At 37.6% G+C, this 19,440-nt stretch overlaps 2 protein-coding genes across 5 annotated transcripts; one reads left to right on the top strand and one right to left on the bottom strand.

Annotated features, from left to right (window-relative positions):
• Positions 1–11,616, top strand: LOC309692199 (ubiquitin carboxyl-terminal hydrolase 37-like). Of its 4 annotated transcripts, XM_082510466.1 has the most exons (20): positions 121–134; positions 223–261; positions 1,045–1,069; positions 1,390–1,471; positions 1,803–1,886; positions 2,003–2,058; positions 2,157–2,345; positions 2,483–2,623; positions 2,743–2,808; positions 2,909–3,040; positions 3,133–3,256; positions 3,347–3,498; positions 3,604–3,703; positions 3,833–3,909; positions 4,080–4,188; positions 4,288–4,345; positions 4,513–4,670; positions 4,752–9,041; positions 9,373–10,674; positions 10,798–11,616. In XM_082510466.1, the coding sequence occupies exons 2-18, from the start codon at positions 240–242 to the stop codon at positions 4,821–4,823; spliced, it is 1,647 nt and encodes a 548-aa protein (XP_082366592.1). In that variant the 5' UTR covers positions 121–134; positions 223–239; the 3' UTR covers positions 4,824–9,041; positions 9,373–10,674; positions 10,798–11,616. The 4 variants fall into 4 exon arrangements, with proteins under 4 accessions (XP_082366594.1, XP_082366591.1, XP_082366593.1 ...); XM_082510465.1 differs by having other exon boundaries at positions 8–261; XM_082510467.1 differs by having other exon boundaries at positions 9–261; positions 2,486–2,623.
• A 4,670-nt stretch (positions 11,617–16,286) lies between these two features.
• Positions 16,287–18,991, bottom strand: LOC309693054 (E3 SUMO-protein ligase ZBED1-like; the record flags this gene model as incomplete). The annotated part of the gene is made up of 2 exons (XM_082512033.1): positions 17,858–18,991; positions 16,287–17,516 (listed from the first exon to the last, which is right to left on the bottom strand). The coding sequence occupies exons 1-2, from the start codon at positions 18,089–18,091 to the stop codon at positions 16,287–16,289; spliced, it is 1,464 nt and encodes a 487-aa protein (XP_082368159.1). The 5' UTR covers positions 18,092–18,991.
• Between the last annotated feature and the right edge of the window lie 449 nt (positions 18,992–19,440).

The raw sequence follows: 19,440 nt of genomic DNA, 5'->3' as shown, positions 1-19,440 counted from the left end.
CGTGTTGGCTGATCACATACTGGTTAAAATGATTTACCATTAGAGCAAAAATCCCCAGTTTGATGTTGCTTGCAGGGAGGGTTCATGCAGGGAGGATGTCAGGGTGGAAGGATAAATCGCCAAAACATTGGACAGTCTGTATTTTCTTTTTAATCATGGCCACAATCAATAGTTTTGTTATGTAACAAAATCAATTTGTTATTCAACTGTCCTTTTAAAAAGCAAAGACACATGATGCCATGGAGGTGATAAAAGCATCGGGTAAGAAAACCCTTCTGTAATAATTGTGACATATTATGTCATTTATTTCAAAATATACTAGTAGAGCGTCTAAATTTCTGCTGAAATCTGGACGAAATATCTTATCGTGAAGGCTGTGTAAAGATCAAAAGCTCCAGAATATGTTCACTGGATTAAATTGATTGTTCTGTCAGTTAAATCAATTTGGCTCAGCTTAAGGAAGATTGTGATCACAGTTAAAAGAAAGCAGTGTTGTTTAGAAGGCAGGATGTGAACACTGGTATTCAATATGATTATATTTAGACCCAACCAAACACCCAAACTTCAATAAGAATTTCTTTCTAAATTATAACATTATCTGTCTGTCTGTCCATCCATCCATCCACTTTCTTCAGCAGAAAATGGTGAGCAGTTGAGGTACAGCAAAATTTATTAGTGTGGATGCTGTTTAAGTAATCTTTATTATTATTTTTCTGTTTTATTATGTATTCTGTACGTTTTTTTGACTCTATTTCAACACCGTTCAACTTAGAAAAACCCTTCAACCACCGTTAGATTCCTCTTCTTTAGGACATGTGTGCTTTTATTTTTCTCATTTTTAACATTTATATTTTTTAAATATTCAACTTTATTCAACAAAGATTTATAATGTATTTCAATGGGGAGACCCTTCAAATCCTCATTCAACTTACTCCTCTTTCCACTCTAACTAGCCTAGAGCCACTATTCAAACTTTAAAACGAGCCTCCCTTGGTATGTTTGTTTTATGGCATTACTGATGTTGGTTTTCTTGTTTCTAAACAGAAATTCCTTCTACGTCTCAAAAGAGGTAAAGAAATGTGTGACTCTTTAATGCTGCTGGAGATATTTATAGCAGTGGTTTAGTGTGAGCTCCTTTATTTCCCCTTTATTGTTATTTTTCTTCCGCCTTGTGTGTTTATATCATTTTTACAGCTTCTAGTTTTGTCTATTATTTATATCGATTCAGAGATTAGTTGAAAATATAGAGTGTAAATGTACAAAATACATGATTTTGTTCATTTTGGTATTCAATAACAGTTATTAATTTTTCTTTGCAATATCCAGGATGTACTCCTTGTTAAAAATTTCCACTTTGAAAAATAACATTTACACTTTTGTCCTCATCAGCGTCCTGGAGGCTTCTGTTGCTGCCACACCACCTAACTATGAAAATGGCACCACTACTTGTCTCCCGAATCCCTGGAACTGGGTCCGTGACACTACTAGAGATAGTCCTTTTCAGGACCAGTGTTTGGCTTGCTCTCTGGGAACAACAAAAAATTAAACAAATAAATTAATAATAAAATAAAATGAAGAAATCATTTATTTAATTTGTCCGGAGGCTTCTGTTGCTGCCACACCACCTAACCATGAAAATGGTAAAAAGAAAAGGAAGAAGAGAAAATGGAGACACTTCTTCTGCTGTTTCTCGGTTTGCTTTTACAGAAAACACGTGAAATGCATATTCTCCTTAAAATGTACTTGTTCATTTTAAGTGACTTTACTTTTTTAATAACATTATGTTTGTTTGTTCTCTACAGGAAACTGACAGCGATACAGAGGCAGAGACCAACACTGTAAAGCCACAAAAAAAGTCTCGCTGGTCTATTTTCAAATTCTGGAAGGTATGTTTTACGGAAAGAGTCACTGTCATCAAGCATTTACTCATCACAATAAAATGGGAGAAATTAAGAGCAATGAAGCACACAGCTATGTCCTGTCTTTTGGTTTCTTTCTACAGAGAAAAAGGCAGGTTGCTCCTGAAACAACATTGGAACCTGATAAAATCAGTGACAAGTGAGGGAAACTTTAATCTTCTCACTTTAAAGCAAAATTCTTTTGGGATCCTCTGGTTGCAGATTTGATACTTGACATCCTTTTGTATATTTTTGCAGATTAAAGAACATGCAGCATGACTGTACACCTGCCGAGGCAGCACCACCTCAAGAAGACTGCCTGGAAACAGAAGGCCGAGAACTGGAAGTCCAGCCTCCACCGAACAGTTCAGAGGACCCAGTACAGGTCATTTGCCCCCGAGCAGGACAACCAGAATGCCCCGAGGACAAAACTACAGACATTCCCAGGTAAGTGCTTTTAATATTTTGGCAGAGTGCTTATCAAAACAAACATTAGATGGTTGAATGCTGTTCTCCAGAGAGACAATGTTTGTTTGTTGTCTTGTTGTGCTTGCTATGCATCCCTGACTCCTTTCTTCATCCAGCAGCACCCATAAGGAAGGTGGTGAAAGTTCCCACCAGGTTAAAAACACCACTGAAAACGGTGAGCCATCAGACCTGAGTTGGGACACTTTGATTATGGAGTTTCTGGAACAAGAGCATGTATGGGAGCAGGTGGTTGACATGTAAGAGAAAAACGTCAAAATGTTTAAGCTTCAAAGCTCATGCATACATGCACATACACTGCTTAGCGTCTTGACATCTTTCCTAATTGTGTGTTCGTGTTTTTACCTTTTTGCAATAGTGTAGCGAAACATTTGAACGATGGAAAAATAACGGAAAATAAAATTCAGACTGTGGACCACTTCGGGTGAGTACACGTGGTGCACGAGGACCAAAGCTCACTTTGTCAAAATGGAGAAAATGAACTATTTTACACTGATACTGTAAACTTTGTGTATGTGTGGCAGGTTTCCAAACACTGCAAACACCTGCTACATGAACTCCTGCCTGCAGAGCCTGCTCAACACTGACGAGTTCATTAGAGACATCAGCCATCAGGAGACTTTGTGGAGAGCAGTCCCAGAAGCTCAGCTCTTAAGGTGTGCTACGTCAACCTTCTACTTTCTTCAAAAAGCTGAAGAGCAAAGATATCTAACACCAGAAATGTCTGTTTACCCTTTCCTTTTTACAGAAGGCTCATTGACATCAGGGACTGTCATAATTCAAGAGATTATGGCCTTAAAAAACATCGCCTAAAATCTTTTAAGGAGGCATTCAGCAAACATGCTCCTGAATACAAAGGCAGTGCACAGAAAGTATGTCAGCTATTTGGACATTTTGTTTTTTTTCCTTTACTTTCTAATGTTTATGTTCTGTTTTAAATCTCCTCTGTGTTTTTCTTTCAGGATGCTCATGAATTCCTAACCTTGTTCCTCAATGAGATCAAAAGCCTTTCACCTCACCTGAAGAGGAAAGCAGCTCTCCTGGGCCGAAGTTATACCTGCCCAGTAGAAGACCATCATGTTTTCAAAATGGAAAACATAAGGACATGCAAGAGGTAAGCCCGTCATTCAGAAACACAGGGCTGATTGCAACGTTTTCATATACCTCTTTTCCTCCTACCTGATCATTACTTTAACTATGTTACTCCTTAAATGTGTAGCTGCGGTCACCAATCATCACACCAAGAGGAATTCACCAGCTTGTCTCTTGACCTGGTTCCAGAGGGGTCTGTTAAAAACATGTTAGAGACATACTTGAAGGTAAGATCAGAAATTCCAGTAGAGATATAGTATCACTGATCTTAACACACCTTTTTTGTTAGTGTTTGTGTGCATATGTTGTGATTTTTTTTCTACCATAAAGCCTGTTTTCTCTGTGCTGTTGTTCAGGAACAAAAAATAGAATTTCTCTGTGATTGTGGAGGGACGACCTCGGAAGTGAAGCCGTCTTTTCATACACTGCCAAGGTGAGTAAGGTCACATCAGAATTGATCGACTGACCTGGTTTCCAAACTGTGGTGCAAAAAACAGAGTTTTTAAGACAACACTTGAGCAGTCATTTTGTCCCATCTTTGGTTTGTGTTTGTCACTCATTCTTCTTGTTTTGTACCTTGGGTTTTTTTTTCTTTTCTGTCAGAGTTCTCATTTTGCACCTGAAGAGGTTTGGCTTTATAAAAACCTGCAAGCTTCAGAAGGTGAATGACCCCGTCAGGCTGCAGAGGGACTTGGTGGTGTCATCCAAACAGGTAAAAACAGACTGCAGAACATCTCAGAGATTCAGCTTAATTATCACACTGATGTGAGACTTTATGAAACTAACACTCTTTGGATTTGTTCCTTCTCAGGGTGATGGTTGTTACAGTCTTATAAGCATCATTAGTCACTATGGAGGAACAGAATCAGGTAAAACAACTGACTTGTTACAAACAGAAAATGATTTAACAGAGCTTGCTACTTTTCAGTGAAGGACTCACACACAAATGCTTTTGATGTTCTAAGAAGCACTAAGTACAAATCATGAATCAGTTGACTTTTAGAAGTTGGATTCATTTGTCTTAATGTGATCTCAGGACACTACATCTGTAATTCCGTGCATCCTGATGCGAGCCCGCAGGTTACATCAGATCCTTGGCTCACCTATAATGATGCACAGGTGCTCCACACAACCGGATGTGCAGTTTTTGAGGAACAGCAGCACTCAGCCTACATCCTGTTTTACAAGAGAAACGTAAGAAGCTCATCCTGAAGTGAGATAATTTTTAAATGTCCTATTACCTTGTTCATCAGTTTTGTCTTCATTCTAAAACAGGATGTGGAAGCAAGTTACAGCCATCATCATGCTGAAAAGGAAGGAGCAACAGTCGTCTCAGACAAATTTTAGGTAAGTATTGCCCTTAGGAGGAAGGGTCCTCCCAGAGAGCCTGGCTCCTCCTAAGATTTCTTCCTCCAGGAGGGAGTTTTTTCTTGCCACCGTCGCCTCACATTGACTGGTCTCATCGTCAGAGACATTGTTAACCTCCTAAGGCCTGAACTCTTTCAGTTCACGCATTTTTAATTTCTCTGTGCCATTTGGGTTGATTGGGACCTGATGAATGGTCTAGACAACCCAAAATGTGATATATGGACGCCAGGTCCTAGGAGGTTAAACTAAAATCTACTAGAGATAGTCCTTTTCAGGACCAGTGTTTGGCTTGCTCTCTGGGAACAACAAAAAATTAAACAAATAAATTAATAACAAAGTAAAATAAAGAAATAATTTATTTAATTTTATTAAAATTAACATAACAACAAAAACATCTAATAAAAAATAATAAAAGTATTCAACTGTGTTTTGTGAAATTTGTAATGAGTCTCAGTTAAGTTGATGTCACAGAAGTTTCTGAATCAACCATTTAGATTGTTCAACAAACAGATTTACTCAGGTAAAGATGGTAAGCTGGAGCACTGTTACTCTTCTAGTTCAGTTTAAGTTTTTAGACAAATATTCCCTCATTCAGTTGCAGCTTTTAAATAAATTATTTAGCTGCAGGTAGCAAAGTCCAAAAGTGACAACATTTCCACTGCACTCCCTCCAGAAATAGCATATAGAACTTTTGATCAAATTATTCATTTATCATTGGATCATTGACAACCATGTAGGGCGAAAATCTTTAATTGTCCTTTTATAACATTTTAACAAGTTAATGTCCCCTGCTGCATGTTTCTTGTTTTGGCTGAACTTCATCAGCTCAAAAAACACACCGTGCTGTGGTTTACTAAAAGAACTCATGTACAGGACACACTGAAAGCACGTTTACAACGTTTAATTAACTAAGTCAAGATCAGTTAACAACAGCTGAATGAAAGATTTACTTTTTCTCATTGGTAAAATGGTCCAATGAGGTCCATGCGACTCACTAAAAAGATCCGGATCTTTCAGCTCCCAACCAGCTCTTCAGGTTGTTTTGTTGCTTTAATTAATTTATTATTAACAACAATAAATTAAAATTATGCACAAAAGGAATTAGTAATGTACAAAAAAAAAACAACCTGTGGTTTTATTTATATATACACACTGTTTATATACACACTGTTTACTGCTACAACTACACGTTTCTTTTTCAGGTATTTATTAATAATTGACTTTATGTATATGTATATATTGTACTATTCTTAGTTAGCGTATTATCTGTCTTGTTAATGTTTGTTTATAATGGAGCACTGTAACAAAAAAATAATTTCCCCCAGGGATCAATAAAGTATTCTGATTCTGATATATGTTTATTATTTTATTTTATTTTTTCTACAATTAAATTCCGGTATTTTCAACTTCTTCATATTAGTTTATCATTTTATTCTTATAGCAGATTTTAAATTGAGAAACATTTGTACAACACTTAAGATGATCATTGAGACAATTCCAGTTTCTTATGCCTATGACTGTTGGACACATTTTCCTTTGTGTGGTTCGAGCAAACCGATGCTTAAAATAAAACTTCCTTCTGCCGTCTCCATTTTCTGAACACAATACAAATAAACTTTGTAACTTAAGAGGTAGTGTTTTATTTTTTGCCCTAAACATAATAATTCAACCCGTTCTCACTCCCAAAGCGTAACATTTTATGCTAGGTGACAAATTGTCACCATATTACGTTTTCGGCTACCCACCACGTTCCTAAATGACGACCTCGGAAAAAAGAGGAAATATGAGAACCGTCTGGACTGAATCTACACGTTTGCTCTTTTTCTTCAAATCGCTTAGAAACACGCTATTCAACATCATTAAAGTCCTGGTTAAGGTCAGGAATAAGGTTATGGTCAGGGCTAGGGATAAGGTTAGGTTTAGGGCTGGAATACAGGGCTGGAACGTCTATTTACCGCAGGAGCGTCATTGCACTGGATTCCAGCCATAACCCGCCGCGTACCATAAGAACGCCGAAGGTCTCCTTTCGCGTTCCTCAGGAACGCCGCGGGACGTGACAAAACGTCGACATGTTACGCCTCGGGAGTGAGAACGCTCTGAATAATTAATGTCTGTAATTTCACTATATCTTCTAGTTTTTAATAAGTTTGATTTTATAAACAAACTATTAATGTGTTCTCTATATTTAACATTATGCATTATTTAACGCGCTCTCTTCTGTAACAAATGTAATGGTTTCATATTAGTCACACATGTATTCCCCCATACTTCAACACAATAACTCAGATAGGGTAGAAACAATGAAAAATATAATATTCTTATTGTCTTGTAATCTAATATATATCTTACATTACCCAGGATATAAATACTTTTAGCCAACTTTTTTTTAACATGTTCAATATGAGATTTCCATGTTAACTTTCCATGTCATTCACTATTACACTCAGAAAACAGAATTCTGTCACTCTTTCAATTAATACTCCCTCTATAGAGAATACTATCTCTTCCTCCCTTGCACGGTTTCCGAATATTATAAACTTTGTTTTTTCCAAATTTAGCGATAACTTATTTACATTTTAAAAATTTTTTCATTTCAATAACCATAATTTTAGCCAATTCTTTCAAGTTTTCTCCGGAACAATAAAAATTTGTATTGTCTGCAAACAAAACAAAATTTAACATTTTTGACACATCACAAATGTCGTTTATATATAAATTAAAAAGTTTTGGTCCTAAAACAGAACCTTGAGGGACCCCACCTTCTATTTTCATTCTATCAGATGAATTGCCTAAACACTGTACATACTGAAACCTATTATCTAAATAACTGCTTAACCAGTTCAATACTATTCCTCTCACACCATAAGTACTTAAATTAGAAATCAAGATGGAGTGTTGCAGAGTGTCAAAAGCTTTTTTTTTTTAAATCAATGAATACCCTATAGTATATTTATTATGTGTTGCTGATGAAATGCCTTCAATAGTAGTCATTAATGCTATTGCTGTTGATCTGTTCCATCGAAATCCGTAATGACTTTCACTTAACAGTTGATGTTTTTCAATGAAACTATCAAATCTTTGTGCAAAGAGTTTTTCAAGCACTTTAGAAAACTGTGATAGCAATGATACTGGTCTATAATTATTAAAACTATGTCTGTCTCCTGATTTATAAAGGGGGATAACTTTTGCCACTGTCATTCAGTCAGGAAATACACCCGTATAAAATGAGAGATTAAAAATATAACAGAGAGGTTTGATTATACAATCCAAGATCTTTTTTACAATGACCATGTCTAACCCATCACAGTCAGTGGATGCCTTGTTTTTAGATTTTGCTACAATAGCTATGATTTCTTTTTCAGTGATTTCCCCTAAAAACATACTGTACTACTCTTCTTTCTCCTTTCCATTCGTCATTCCATTCTGAATCATCCTGTTTTCTAATTAAGTTTGCCAGGTTAGGCCAAATATTTACAAAAAAAGAATTAAATGCATTTACCACTTAATTCATATCACTTATGACCTTATTTTTCTTATTAAAGTAAGTAGGTAAATTTAAGGGTGTATATTTATTACCCAATATTTTTTCAAGATATTCCATGTACCCTTAATATTTTTGTTGTTGTTGTAAAATGATTTATTATAATATTCTTTCTTAGCCTTTCTGATAATTAATACTAACTTATTTTATAAACTTTATATTTCATTTTAGCAGGCTTTGTTCTAAGTTTTATATAATCTCTATACAGTTTATTTTTCTTTTTACATGCATTTTCTAGTCCTTTTGTTATCCATGGTTTACCAGTATTTTTCTTTTGCTTATATAATACCAGTGGACAGTGATTTTCATACAAAACCAAAATAAGTACTTAAGGGGGAGGACACTTGTTTTTCCCCTTTTATTTGCATGCGCAAAAGGTTTTTGTCACTCGTGCGCTTTTGCGTAAACTTTCATAGCGACGACAGCGTCTGTGTTCATACAGCATTTTGAGAGAACTTGCGACCAAAGGAGCTTTGTAAGTACAAAATGGCAAAGAGGAAAACTTACTTCTCACTGGAAGAAGTCCTCGAACAATGCACTCGGCGTGACAGTGATCAGTCGGAGGAAGATATTTCCGAAGAAGACAGTGATGTTTCCTTTGTTGACTCGGTAGCAGAGGATATTTTTTTGGATGGAGGAGACGCTACTCTCGACATGTAAGTGTTTATTATATCATACAATGATATTACTGTTTGTATGTGTGCCTTTGTGTGTGTGTGCGCCTTTATGTGTGTGCGCGCCTGCTCCTCTGTGTGTTTGATGCGTTTTTACTAACTCCTGCTGTGTTTATATTGTTTGTTTGTGTGTGTGCATCTTTGTGTTTTGATTGTGTTCTTACTAACTCACGTCGTGTGTCTTTATATAATGTGTGTATATATATATATATGTATATATATATATATATATATATATATATATATATATATTGTGTGTGTTTTGAGGTGTTCCTGCTAACTTATATCGTTGTTGTTTTTTTGTATATCACAGACAATCATCAGAATCAGATGAACTATGGGAGCCAGCCAGTAAAAAGACAAGTACAGAGGAACACGATGACAGCATTTCGTCAGAAGAGGAGCCACATCCTTCCACTTTCCAAAGAGTTTCTGGAAGCAGAAGGCCAAGAGGGAGGGGGAGAGGAAGAGGAAGAGGGAGAACTGGCAGCAGTCAAGCTGAGATGCCAGCCAGTACATCTGAAGAGGGATGGAATGATACAGATGCTCCAGACATAATACCACCACAGCCCACCTTCAGGCCCATCAAATCACCAGGACCTCAGATCATACCTACAGCTTCATACACACTTTTACAGCTTTTTCAACTTTATTTCACAAACTCCATGTTGCTGACAATAATTAAAAACACAAATGACTTTGGATCAACATGCCACAAGCCCTCTAACCCATGGATTGACTTGACTTTACAGGACATGTATGCTTTTATGGCCATGGTGATTTATATGGGTCTGGTCAAACTCCCTGCAATCACTGATTACTGGCGAGGTAGTAAACTGTACAGCCTTCCATTCCCTAAAAAAATAATGTCTGGTAAGAAGTTTCAAAGGATCTGCCGCTCCCTTCACCTAAGCAGTTTGGAGGACAATGCTGCTAATGAGCAGAGAAGAGGTACGGCAGATTTTGACCGTCTCTGCAAAATAAAACCATTATACACGGAGATGAGGGAGGTCTGTAAAATAAACTATAACCCTGGCCAAGAAATTTCCATTGACGAGCGAATGGTTGCCTCCAAAGCACGTATTGGAATAAAGCAATACATGAAAAATAAGCCTGTTCGCTGGGGATACAAACTTTTTGTTTTGGCAGATTCGAGCAACGGATATACATGGGACTTTTTCGTGTATGAAGGGAAGCTGCAGGGAAACAGTGGCAAGGGACTAAGTTATGAATCCGTGATGGAGCTTATCGATACACGGTTGCTTGGCACAGGATACAAACTTTTTGTAGATAATTTTTATAGTAGTCCCTCCCTTTTCTGTGACCTCCTTCAGAAGAGGATCTGGGCATGTGGAACAATACGAACAAATAGAATTGGATTTCCAAAAACCAAAAAAAATTGCCTGGACTCTAAATCTCCCCGTGGCAGCATAAGATGGATCCGAAAGGACTCCCTTCTCTTCGTTCAGTGGCGAGACACAAGGGATGTGTTCCTGTGCTCAACCCTCCACACAGCCCATGCTGGGGACACTGTTCAAAGGAGAGTTAGAGATGCAGATGGACACTGGGTGCTGAAAGACATCTCTGTTCCACCAGCAGTGAAGGAGTATAATCGGTATGTATTTTATATTCAACAATCTATATAACTATTATGTTATTTATTTTGTTTTTTGGAAATCCAATTTTGTTTGTTCTTGTTATTCAATTCTGTTTGTTCTTGTTTTTTCTGTCAATGCAGGTGCATGGGTGGGGTGGACCACTCCGATGCCTTGATAAACTACTATAAAGTCATCCACAAGACTCAGAGGTGGTATAAGACATTTTTTTATCATTTTCTGGACATTGCTGTTGTGAATGCCTTCCTGCTTCACAAGAGCATCACAAAGGGTAAAGGAGAGGTACCCATGCACCAAAAGGCTTTTCGGGAGACACTTATTGAGGAGCTGGCAGCGGCAGCTGGCAGCCTTGCTCCATCGCCCGCACCATCACCCTCTCCAAACAGAGCACATCACAAGCCTGTGCATATCAGTGGACACAGCACCACAGGTCGTCTGAGGTGCAGACACTGCCAGGCAAAGACACCAGTAAAGTGCTCCTCCTGTGATGTGCCTTTGTGCTTTTTGCCAAGTCGAGATTGTTATAAAGACTGGCATGATGCCAATGATCTCTAAAAAATATAATTGTAAAAATACATTTGTGTGAAAAACTATATATATATTTATACACCCACAGATGCATATACATAATGTGTATATATAGTGAGTTTTAATGCCATAATACTTTTTTTTCCCTTTACATTTGTTTCGAAATTGAAAAAAAAACACTGTATAATGTTTATGCTCCTGTAATTTTGTAAAGTATTGACAATAAATCTGGATGTAAGAATAGCTCTGAGTGTAACCTTTAATTAGAGACCAAAATTAGGACTGTACATAAAAGCATTCAAGAATTACAGCCTTTTATGTGTTGATTGTTACAAAGGGCCATTTGGAGTCTCCAAGTGGCCTTTTTTGGGTAGCGCCTATACATAGACCTAAATAAACTTGCATAGAACACTCATTTTCTAAGATATTGTTATCAAATTTGAATTGTGGCTTGGTAAGGCTTCATGCTTTGATCCTGTTGTGTTTTCCAGCTAATACCTCACAAGGTAGGCATCTGCATGCATTCCTTACAAAAAAAAACTTGGGCGGATTTTTTTTTCTCTCTTTTTTAGTGTGTTCAAAGTTCTATTACTCAATAGCAGTATGACATAAAGTGATTCTGACACCTCAGGAACAAACTACAGATTGTCTCCTTTCAAAAGAGACCAAAACCATGCATATACTCCAAATGGTTCAAGAGCAGCATGCAATTTATTTTGGATATGCCTTTTTCACAAATTTTAGGCAAAATTTGTAGGACTGCTAAGGGGTTAAGAATGCCTCATATGCAGCACTGACGTTATTTACATGAACCTCATTCCAATCTTTCATAAGATCTTGCCTGAACTTATTTATTTCATGATCATTTCTAATTCTTATATATCTGTCCACACACACGTCCTCCTTTCGTGTCCTTTTATAATCTAAAGTAACAAAAACAGGTAAATGATCACTTATGTCATTTATGACAAGACCACTTATAATGTTGCTTTCCAAGCAATTAATGAAAATATGATCAATTAAAATAGCTGACTTTTCAGTTATTCTACTAGGTTTAGTAATCAGAGGGTAAAACCCTCTTCCAAAAAATAACAAAAAAAAACTGATGATGCCTTATGATTGGACATTTTAAAAAAATCAATATTATGATCACCGCAAATACAGAATGTCTTATTTCCCTTTACCTTGCTCAATAAATCTACTACATCTGTGAATGTTTCTATCAGTGTCCCAGGACTCCTATACATACAACTAACAATTATATTACTCTTTCTACCGTCACACACTCCATTAAATCATCAATAGCCACAGACATGTATTCAACCTGTTTACATTTCACATCACTATCAACAAACTATATATAAATATATACGGTGGCCCCTAGAGACAAAGCACGTACAAATTCCAAAAAGCATGTACAAACTCCAAAACACATTTCTAGTGTTCACTGAACTTCCAAAACAGAGCTACCTAGATCACTTAAATTACACAATTGAAAGCATATGTGTATTGTTTGTCTATTTAAACACAGGCATTCATATATATTCAAATAATTTAAAAAAAAAAGTTCATTTACGTGTTACTACCACACACCAAATCCGTCGTGTTTTGGAGTCTGTACGTGCTTCGGAGTTTGTACGTGCTATGGAGTTTTTACGTGTTTTGGAGTTTTTACTTGATTTGGAGATTGTACTCGTTTTGGAGTTTGTATGTGCTTTGGAGTTTTTACGTGATTTGGAGATTGTACTCGTTTTGGAGTTTGTACGTGCTATGGAGTTTGTACGTGTTTTCGAGTTATTACGTGTTTTGGAGTTTGTACGTGCTTTGGGGTTTGTACGTGCTATGGAGTTTTTACGTGTTTTGGAGTTTTTACGTGATTTGGAGTTTTTACGTGATTTGGAGTTTTTACGTGATTTGGAGTTTTTACGTGATTTGGAGTTTGTACGTGCTTTGTCTCTAGGGGCCACTGTAAATATACTTTTATTTATTCACTCCACATAAAACATAAATAAATAAATCATATAAAACAAAAAACAACTATTTACATTTCAACTCTTTAACTATTTAAATTTTCAGCTTTTTCCTTTTAAACAAATTTAAAGTGAAACAACACAAAACACTGCAAACCACAATACATTTAATTATAAATATGAAAACAAAAAGAAGATGCTCATTCTCTGTCATATGGGCCTGCAGGAATAAACTTTCTGAATCCTTTTATCATCCGCAACTGAAAATAGTTGTGGATAATCACTAAACCTTTCTAATCTGACGTTGTTGTCCCTGGCTCTCTTTCCCTCCCGCTCTGTTCCTGTGCTACTGTGAGTGTAACTACCGCCCCTCCCCCCTCTGCCCAGCGCAAAGCACAAGGCTCCTGTGCGGAGTGAAGCGGGAAAAAAGTGCGAGAGTGGCTGTATCCCAATTCAGGTTCTGCAGCCTTAAAGTACGCAGCCTCAACGGTCCTCAAGGGCTGCGTACTCAAATATCGCTAAGGCAGAAAGTGCTAGGCTTGTAGGCTTGTGAAATGGGACGTCTAGCCTCCGGTGCGCTGCCCAGGTTGCCTAGCAACCATGATACTAACAGCTGGAAACGTTTCATACAGCTTTGATTGACAGAAATGAAGGAGAATATATTTTGTTCATTTGTTTCTACATGAGCTCTGTGTAATTGGTATCTGAGGCTGAGACCACAGGACTGTAAAACATGATTGTTGGGCTTCATTTCTGTACTGAACAGTCATTTTAAGGTTAGCTAGTAAATAACAATTAGCTAATGTTGTTCATGAGACTAAAATCATCTCACTTTGGTAATGTAACTATAATATGGCCAATATTATAGTTACTATATTAATCATTATTAGTTATTACAGCAGTGAGTTTGAACTCTGTGTCAAATACTGAGCTTCAGTAAAGATTCAAGTTGCATTTATTTATATGTCCTATCACCTTAAATCGTCACTCAAAGACAAGTTTCTTTGACAGTGTATATATAGATGTATCATATATCAGAGACAGTATGTTGGCATTACTAAATTTGGCTCAATGCTTACATATATGTGCAAAAAGAAAATGTACAAGCTGTGATAAGTTTCTGATAAAATGAAGAGTAGACTGATATATGAAATATTCCTTTATTGGGTGAGATGTCATAACTGCTTTAACCCTTTGACTGCCTCACCAAGAAAAATACAATGAAAAAATTATTTGTTCATATTTTCTATTCCTTTAGGTCAATAATGATCACAATCAAAAAAAAAAAAATTTATACGCACCTTATAGTTTTTTAAATATTACCCTCTACCAAACGGTTGAGATGTCTCTCTATGGTACAACTACATAAAGTTCTACAGACATAACTAGTAGAAAAAAGTAAAGGTTATACTCCTTTTGCAAAACAATAACTACCCAATTTTGTGTTTGACCCACTTTATTGTGGTAGTAAAACATCAAACATTGTTGGATTCCATTTCAACAGTGGGCGTTATAATAACAGACCACAAAATGTATAAAACACAAAAATATTGTAAATTTGATCAAAAACTTGATCTGCAATTACCAAAAATTCATAAACATACAAATTCACTTTTGACCTGTTGTTAACATAAACTTTTCACTGTAGTGTTGGAACAGCACTAACATTTATTTTATTTTCCAGAAAATTCTGGTGGTATATTATATACCATTGCCATTTTGCACTGAAAAATTTGGGAACACACTGAAACAGTTCTGGCTCTTTTCTTTTGCCGTTCATGCAACTTCACCAATAACCCTTGATGATTAGATCTTCTGGTGGTACACTGCAAAGCATTCCTGACTGGCATTCAAGCACAAGAAAACATTGCATTTTTGGCATTTCCATCTTGAGACGCCCTTTGGACAGTAATTGCATCGGCCTCGCTTGTCACAGCGAAGTGGCCAATGCCCAAAGCAGTCATATCGCACATCTGGCTGTGGTTGTGAGGGTCTTGGGGTGTATCGTTTCTTTGGTGGTGGTGGAGAGCTGGATGATGGTCGGCCAACTTTGGATCCTGGCTTGTTGACTTGTTTCAAGCTATACGCAACTGCCAGGCGGAATCTTTTGAGTGTGATTGGTTTCTGGTTTAGTTGTCCACATTCCCTCTTGTAGACCAGCCAGGAATTTGCAATGGACAGATCAAGCATGTAACGAAAGAGTGGCAGGTACCATCTTGTAGACTTGGCTGGGGTCTTGTACAGGTGTACCAGCATGTCAGAGAGATCTATCCCTCCCATATGCTCATTGTATCCAGGGATGAGTGATGGGCATGGGATCATAACTTTCGCCTTGGACTCTTTGCTCCAGCATTTGACAGTTGAAAAGTGGCATGATCCCAGAAGCATTACTTAGCAATCCATCTAATAAACATTTAAAAAAAAAAAAAAAAAAAAAAAATTTGTAGAAATATAGTTGGTTTGATTTCCATGTGTCATTTAAAACTGTACTTTAAAAAAATAATCACAGAAAGTGAGTAAATCTTTAAACATTAGAACATTTTGTAACATACAGTATTTGTCATGGAAAAATTTAAACATGTCATATTTACATGTATAGATCATTAAATTATTTATATTCAATAGTAAATAGTAGGGCTGCCACAAACAATTATTTTGATAGTCGACTAGTCACCGATTATTCTTGCGATTAGTCAACTAATCAGATTATGCATCCATTGGACGTAAAACGTACAGATTATTGCAGCAGCATGCATCTGCTCTTATACAACTATCATTAGCTTACAGCTTTAAGTGTTTAAGGTATGTGAAACTAAAAATAAAGACAAGATGATAGTTTATTAAACTTTTAATGAAATTTCAAGTTTGAAGCCACCCGAAAACAAATATAACAAAATAGCATTTTGTGCTCAGTCCTCACAACTATATTGAACTTTGGGACTATATAGTCAGTATAGCAAGCTACACGAGATTATTGTTCATAGCCAGGAAAGTTAGCTTTTCTACATGTTCTGCAGAAAGGCTTGCTCTCTTTTGAGAGCAGATGTTCCCTGCTGTGGAGAAGATCCGCTCCGATGGGGTGGAGGTTGCAGGAATGCACAGAAAAGATTTAGCTAGCTTTGATAGTGTGGGGAAACGTCCCTCATTTTCGCTCCACCATTTAAGAGGATCATCCTTTTTAGAAACTGTGCTTCACTTCTCACAACTTGGACATCTTGGTCCTCCTTAGATGCTTCTTCCTCATTGTCACCCTGACTGTCTGTGTCAGACTCAAGGAGGTTGTCCAGAGCAGTCTTTTCAGTTCTACCTGAACCATTGGCTGTCTGCACTTTTGCATGCTCATGTGTCCCAGCATTTGCTTCTTTGACAGCAAGCACTTCAACAGTCCCTTGCACCCTGATGACATCTTCAGGAGCCAAAAACTTCAACTTTCTGTATCTGGGGTCCAAGGCAGCTGCGAGAATAACAGGGTTTTCTTTGTCTGCTGAGAAAGTACATATACTCCCCCATCTCTGTGTTATGCCTTTTTCTGCACTGGCAATGAAAGATTTTCCTGAGCTCGTCTCCAGTTGGCTTTGGTGTACAGCCCGTGTCAGCCCTTTGACCACCTGTGGAAGACCTGAAACCGTTGTGTACTTCTGTCCACTAAGGTAAACAGTAGCAGTCTCAAAAGGTGCCAAACCTTGCTTCAGTTCTTCAAGCAGCACCCACTGCTCTGGCTTCAAGTCGAAGTAGTGTTTCCCCCTTGGCGTTACCTCGGGATCTGAAAGAGTGGCAGTGAGAGGCCAGCGCTGTTCGAGGAGTCTTTCTATCATGTGGAATGTACTATTCCATCTTGTACTGACATCTTGGATCAGTGTATTTTTCTTCACATTCATTTGCTCCTGTTTCATTTTTAGTCTTGTACTAGCCAGCTCGCTTCTCTTAAAGTGCTCCACTAGCTGCCTAGCAGCACCTAGTGCTCTGCTGATGGTGGTTTCTTTGAGAGCAGTATTGACTATGAGCTGGAGTGTGTGTCCAGCACAGCGGATAGAGGCCCATCCATGTTTTTCTTCAAGAAGTCGCATTGCTGCCACCATATTGGAACCACTGTCATGTATTACTGCTTTTATTTTGGCAGGCAAGATGTCAAACTTTGTTAGCACCTCTTCCATCCATGTCATTATATTGGCACCAGTATGCCTCTCCTCAAGAGGCATGGTATCAAGGATGAAGCTCTTCATCTTCCAATCTTCACTCAGGAAATGGCAAGACACACCAAGGTAGGCCTCTGTTGCACGACTGGTCCAGACATCAGCAGTCAGGGTGAAGAAACCTTTGACACCACCAAGGGTCTGCTTTACCTAAAGATATGAGATGATTTGGAACAATAGTAAGCATTAGGGAAATATATTACAGTATATTTTTTCATTATTAATAATGCTTGTCAGTTTATGCATTAAGATTTGAATTTACCAATTGAATAATTCAGTTACATCAAATACACTTATGTTAAACATTCAACATATCAGTAAAAAAAAAACAAAAAAAACAACAACTTTCCATTACATGCTTTAACCAAGATTAATTTATTGGTTCCTCAGTCAGCAAGCTCTATATTATTTCATCATGAAATGTATTAAATTCTAATACAAATTGCTATTTTGTGCTTGTGGTGTGAGAGAGTGGAGAGAAAGAGACCAACCTTCTCAAAGGTAGCATCATATTTCTTTTCCATCAATTTGGTGAAGTGGGATCGGCCTGGTAGGTAGTTATCATGGTAATCTGGGTTGAACTGCTTGATCATCTCTTTGAAACCTTGATCATCAACCATAGACAGGGGTCTCATGTCCGTCACCAACATGTTCAAGATTGATTCAGTCAGGACATCTGCTTGCCGAGGTGTACATGTTGTTGGCTTGGTGACAAAGTCGTCCATTGAAGACGAACGTATTTTTTTTAGCAGTCCTGTAATGTTAACAGCTATTAATATAAGCAATAATAAGTAGTGCTCTCGGCGTTAATCTCGTCAATACGATGTTAACGCGGCAAATCCCCGTTAGCGCGAGAACGCGGTGCGAGGGCTGCATGGCACTGACTAACGGGGATTTGCCGCGTTAATGCGGTTATGGCGTTAACATCATACTAACGAGATTAACACTGACAGCACAAATAATTAGCAGCTTGCTGTTTACAATAATGTTAGCAGCTAACTAGCCAATTAGCTTACCGAGACGACTGTACCACTTCGTCGTCGGATGCCACGACGCGCTTCCTTTTTAGATGCTTGTGCATCGCTGTTGTACTGCCATGGAAGGCAAGTTCCATTTTGCAGATTTTGCATTGGACCTTCTTTTCTTTTGTTTGGTCGAGTTCCGTTGCTGAGTAGCCATGATAACGGAGACTGCTGCTTCTTCTTCATCTTTGGCGTTTAACGGTATCCTTGTAGGTGCATTTCCGCCATCTTCTGTTTCAGTCCGTTATTACACTCTTAAATCCTACTGTTATTCCTGCACCTTTCAGGATTTTACGGCATTTAAACGATGTGTCGACTATTAAATTAGGCGTCGACGATTTTGATAGTCGACGTAATCGTGACTAGTCGACTAATCGTGGCAGCCCTAGTAAATAGTCAATTTCATATGTTAAAACAACAGTTCTAAACATTAGCTAAGTTTTGCTACTCTTACCATCAATTGACAAATCAACCGTTTGGTTGAGCATGTTTTTAAAAAAATATTATGGATTTATTACAGCTATTTTCTGGTATCAAATGACATAATCATGTTCAGTAAAGACTCTGACATGTTTATACTGCAGAAAAATGTACTTACCTTTAAAATTTTTAGCCAAAACAGTCCATGTGTCCAGAGTGATTTTTTGCTTTCTGATTTCCTGGTTGGAAGGTGGCAGATGAGGCCTGCCATATCCTGACCAGAGATGGGCACGTTACTGTAATCTGATTACTTTTTTCAAGTAACGAGTAAAGTAAGGGATTACTATTGCAAAAACGGTAAATAGATTACCGTTACTTTCCCGTAGGAACGCTGCATTACTAAAACCGTGATTTTTTGCGAGAATGTCTCACGACAGTGACGTAAGCGAGTGCGTGTTAGTGACAACAGCTGTGTGCAGATCAACAATGGATCACATATCGATTGTGGGAGAGAGTATGAGCGTGCAGTGTTTAAAGCGTGGAAGTACTGACCTGTTAGGTGCGGCTGTGTGCAGACAGGAAAAGGACCCAAGGTGCAGACTCCAGAGACAGATGTAATAGTGATGGGACGT

Source organism: Aulonocara stuartgranti, assembly GCF_965226115.1.
Source record: "Aulonocara stuartgranti genome assembly, chromosome: 17".
NCBI classification, from domain to species: domain Eukaryota; kingdom Metazoa; phylum Chordata; class Actinopteri; order Cichliformes; family Cichlidae; genus Aulonocara; species Aulonocara stuartgranti.
Note: the sequence above shows the minus strand (reverse complement) of the source record. Positions and strands in the feature narration are given on the sequence as shown.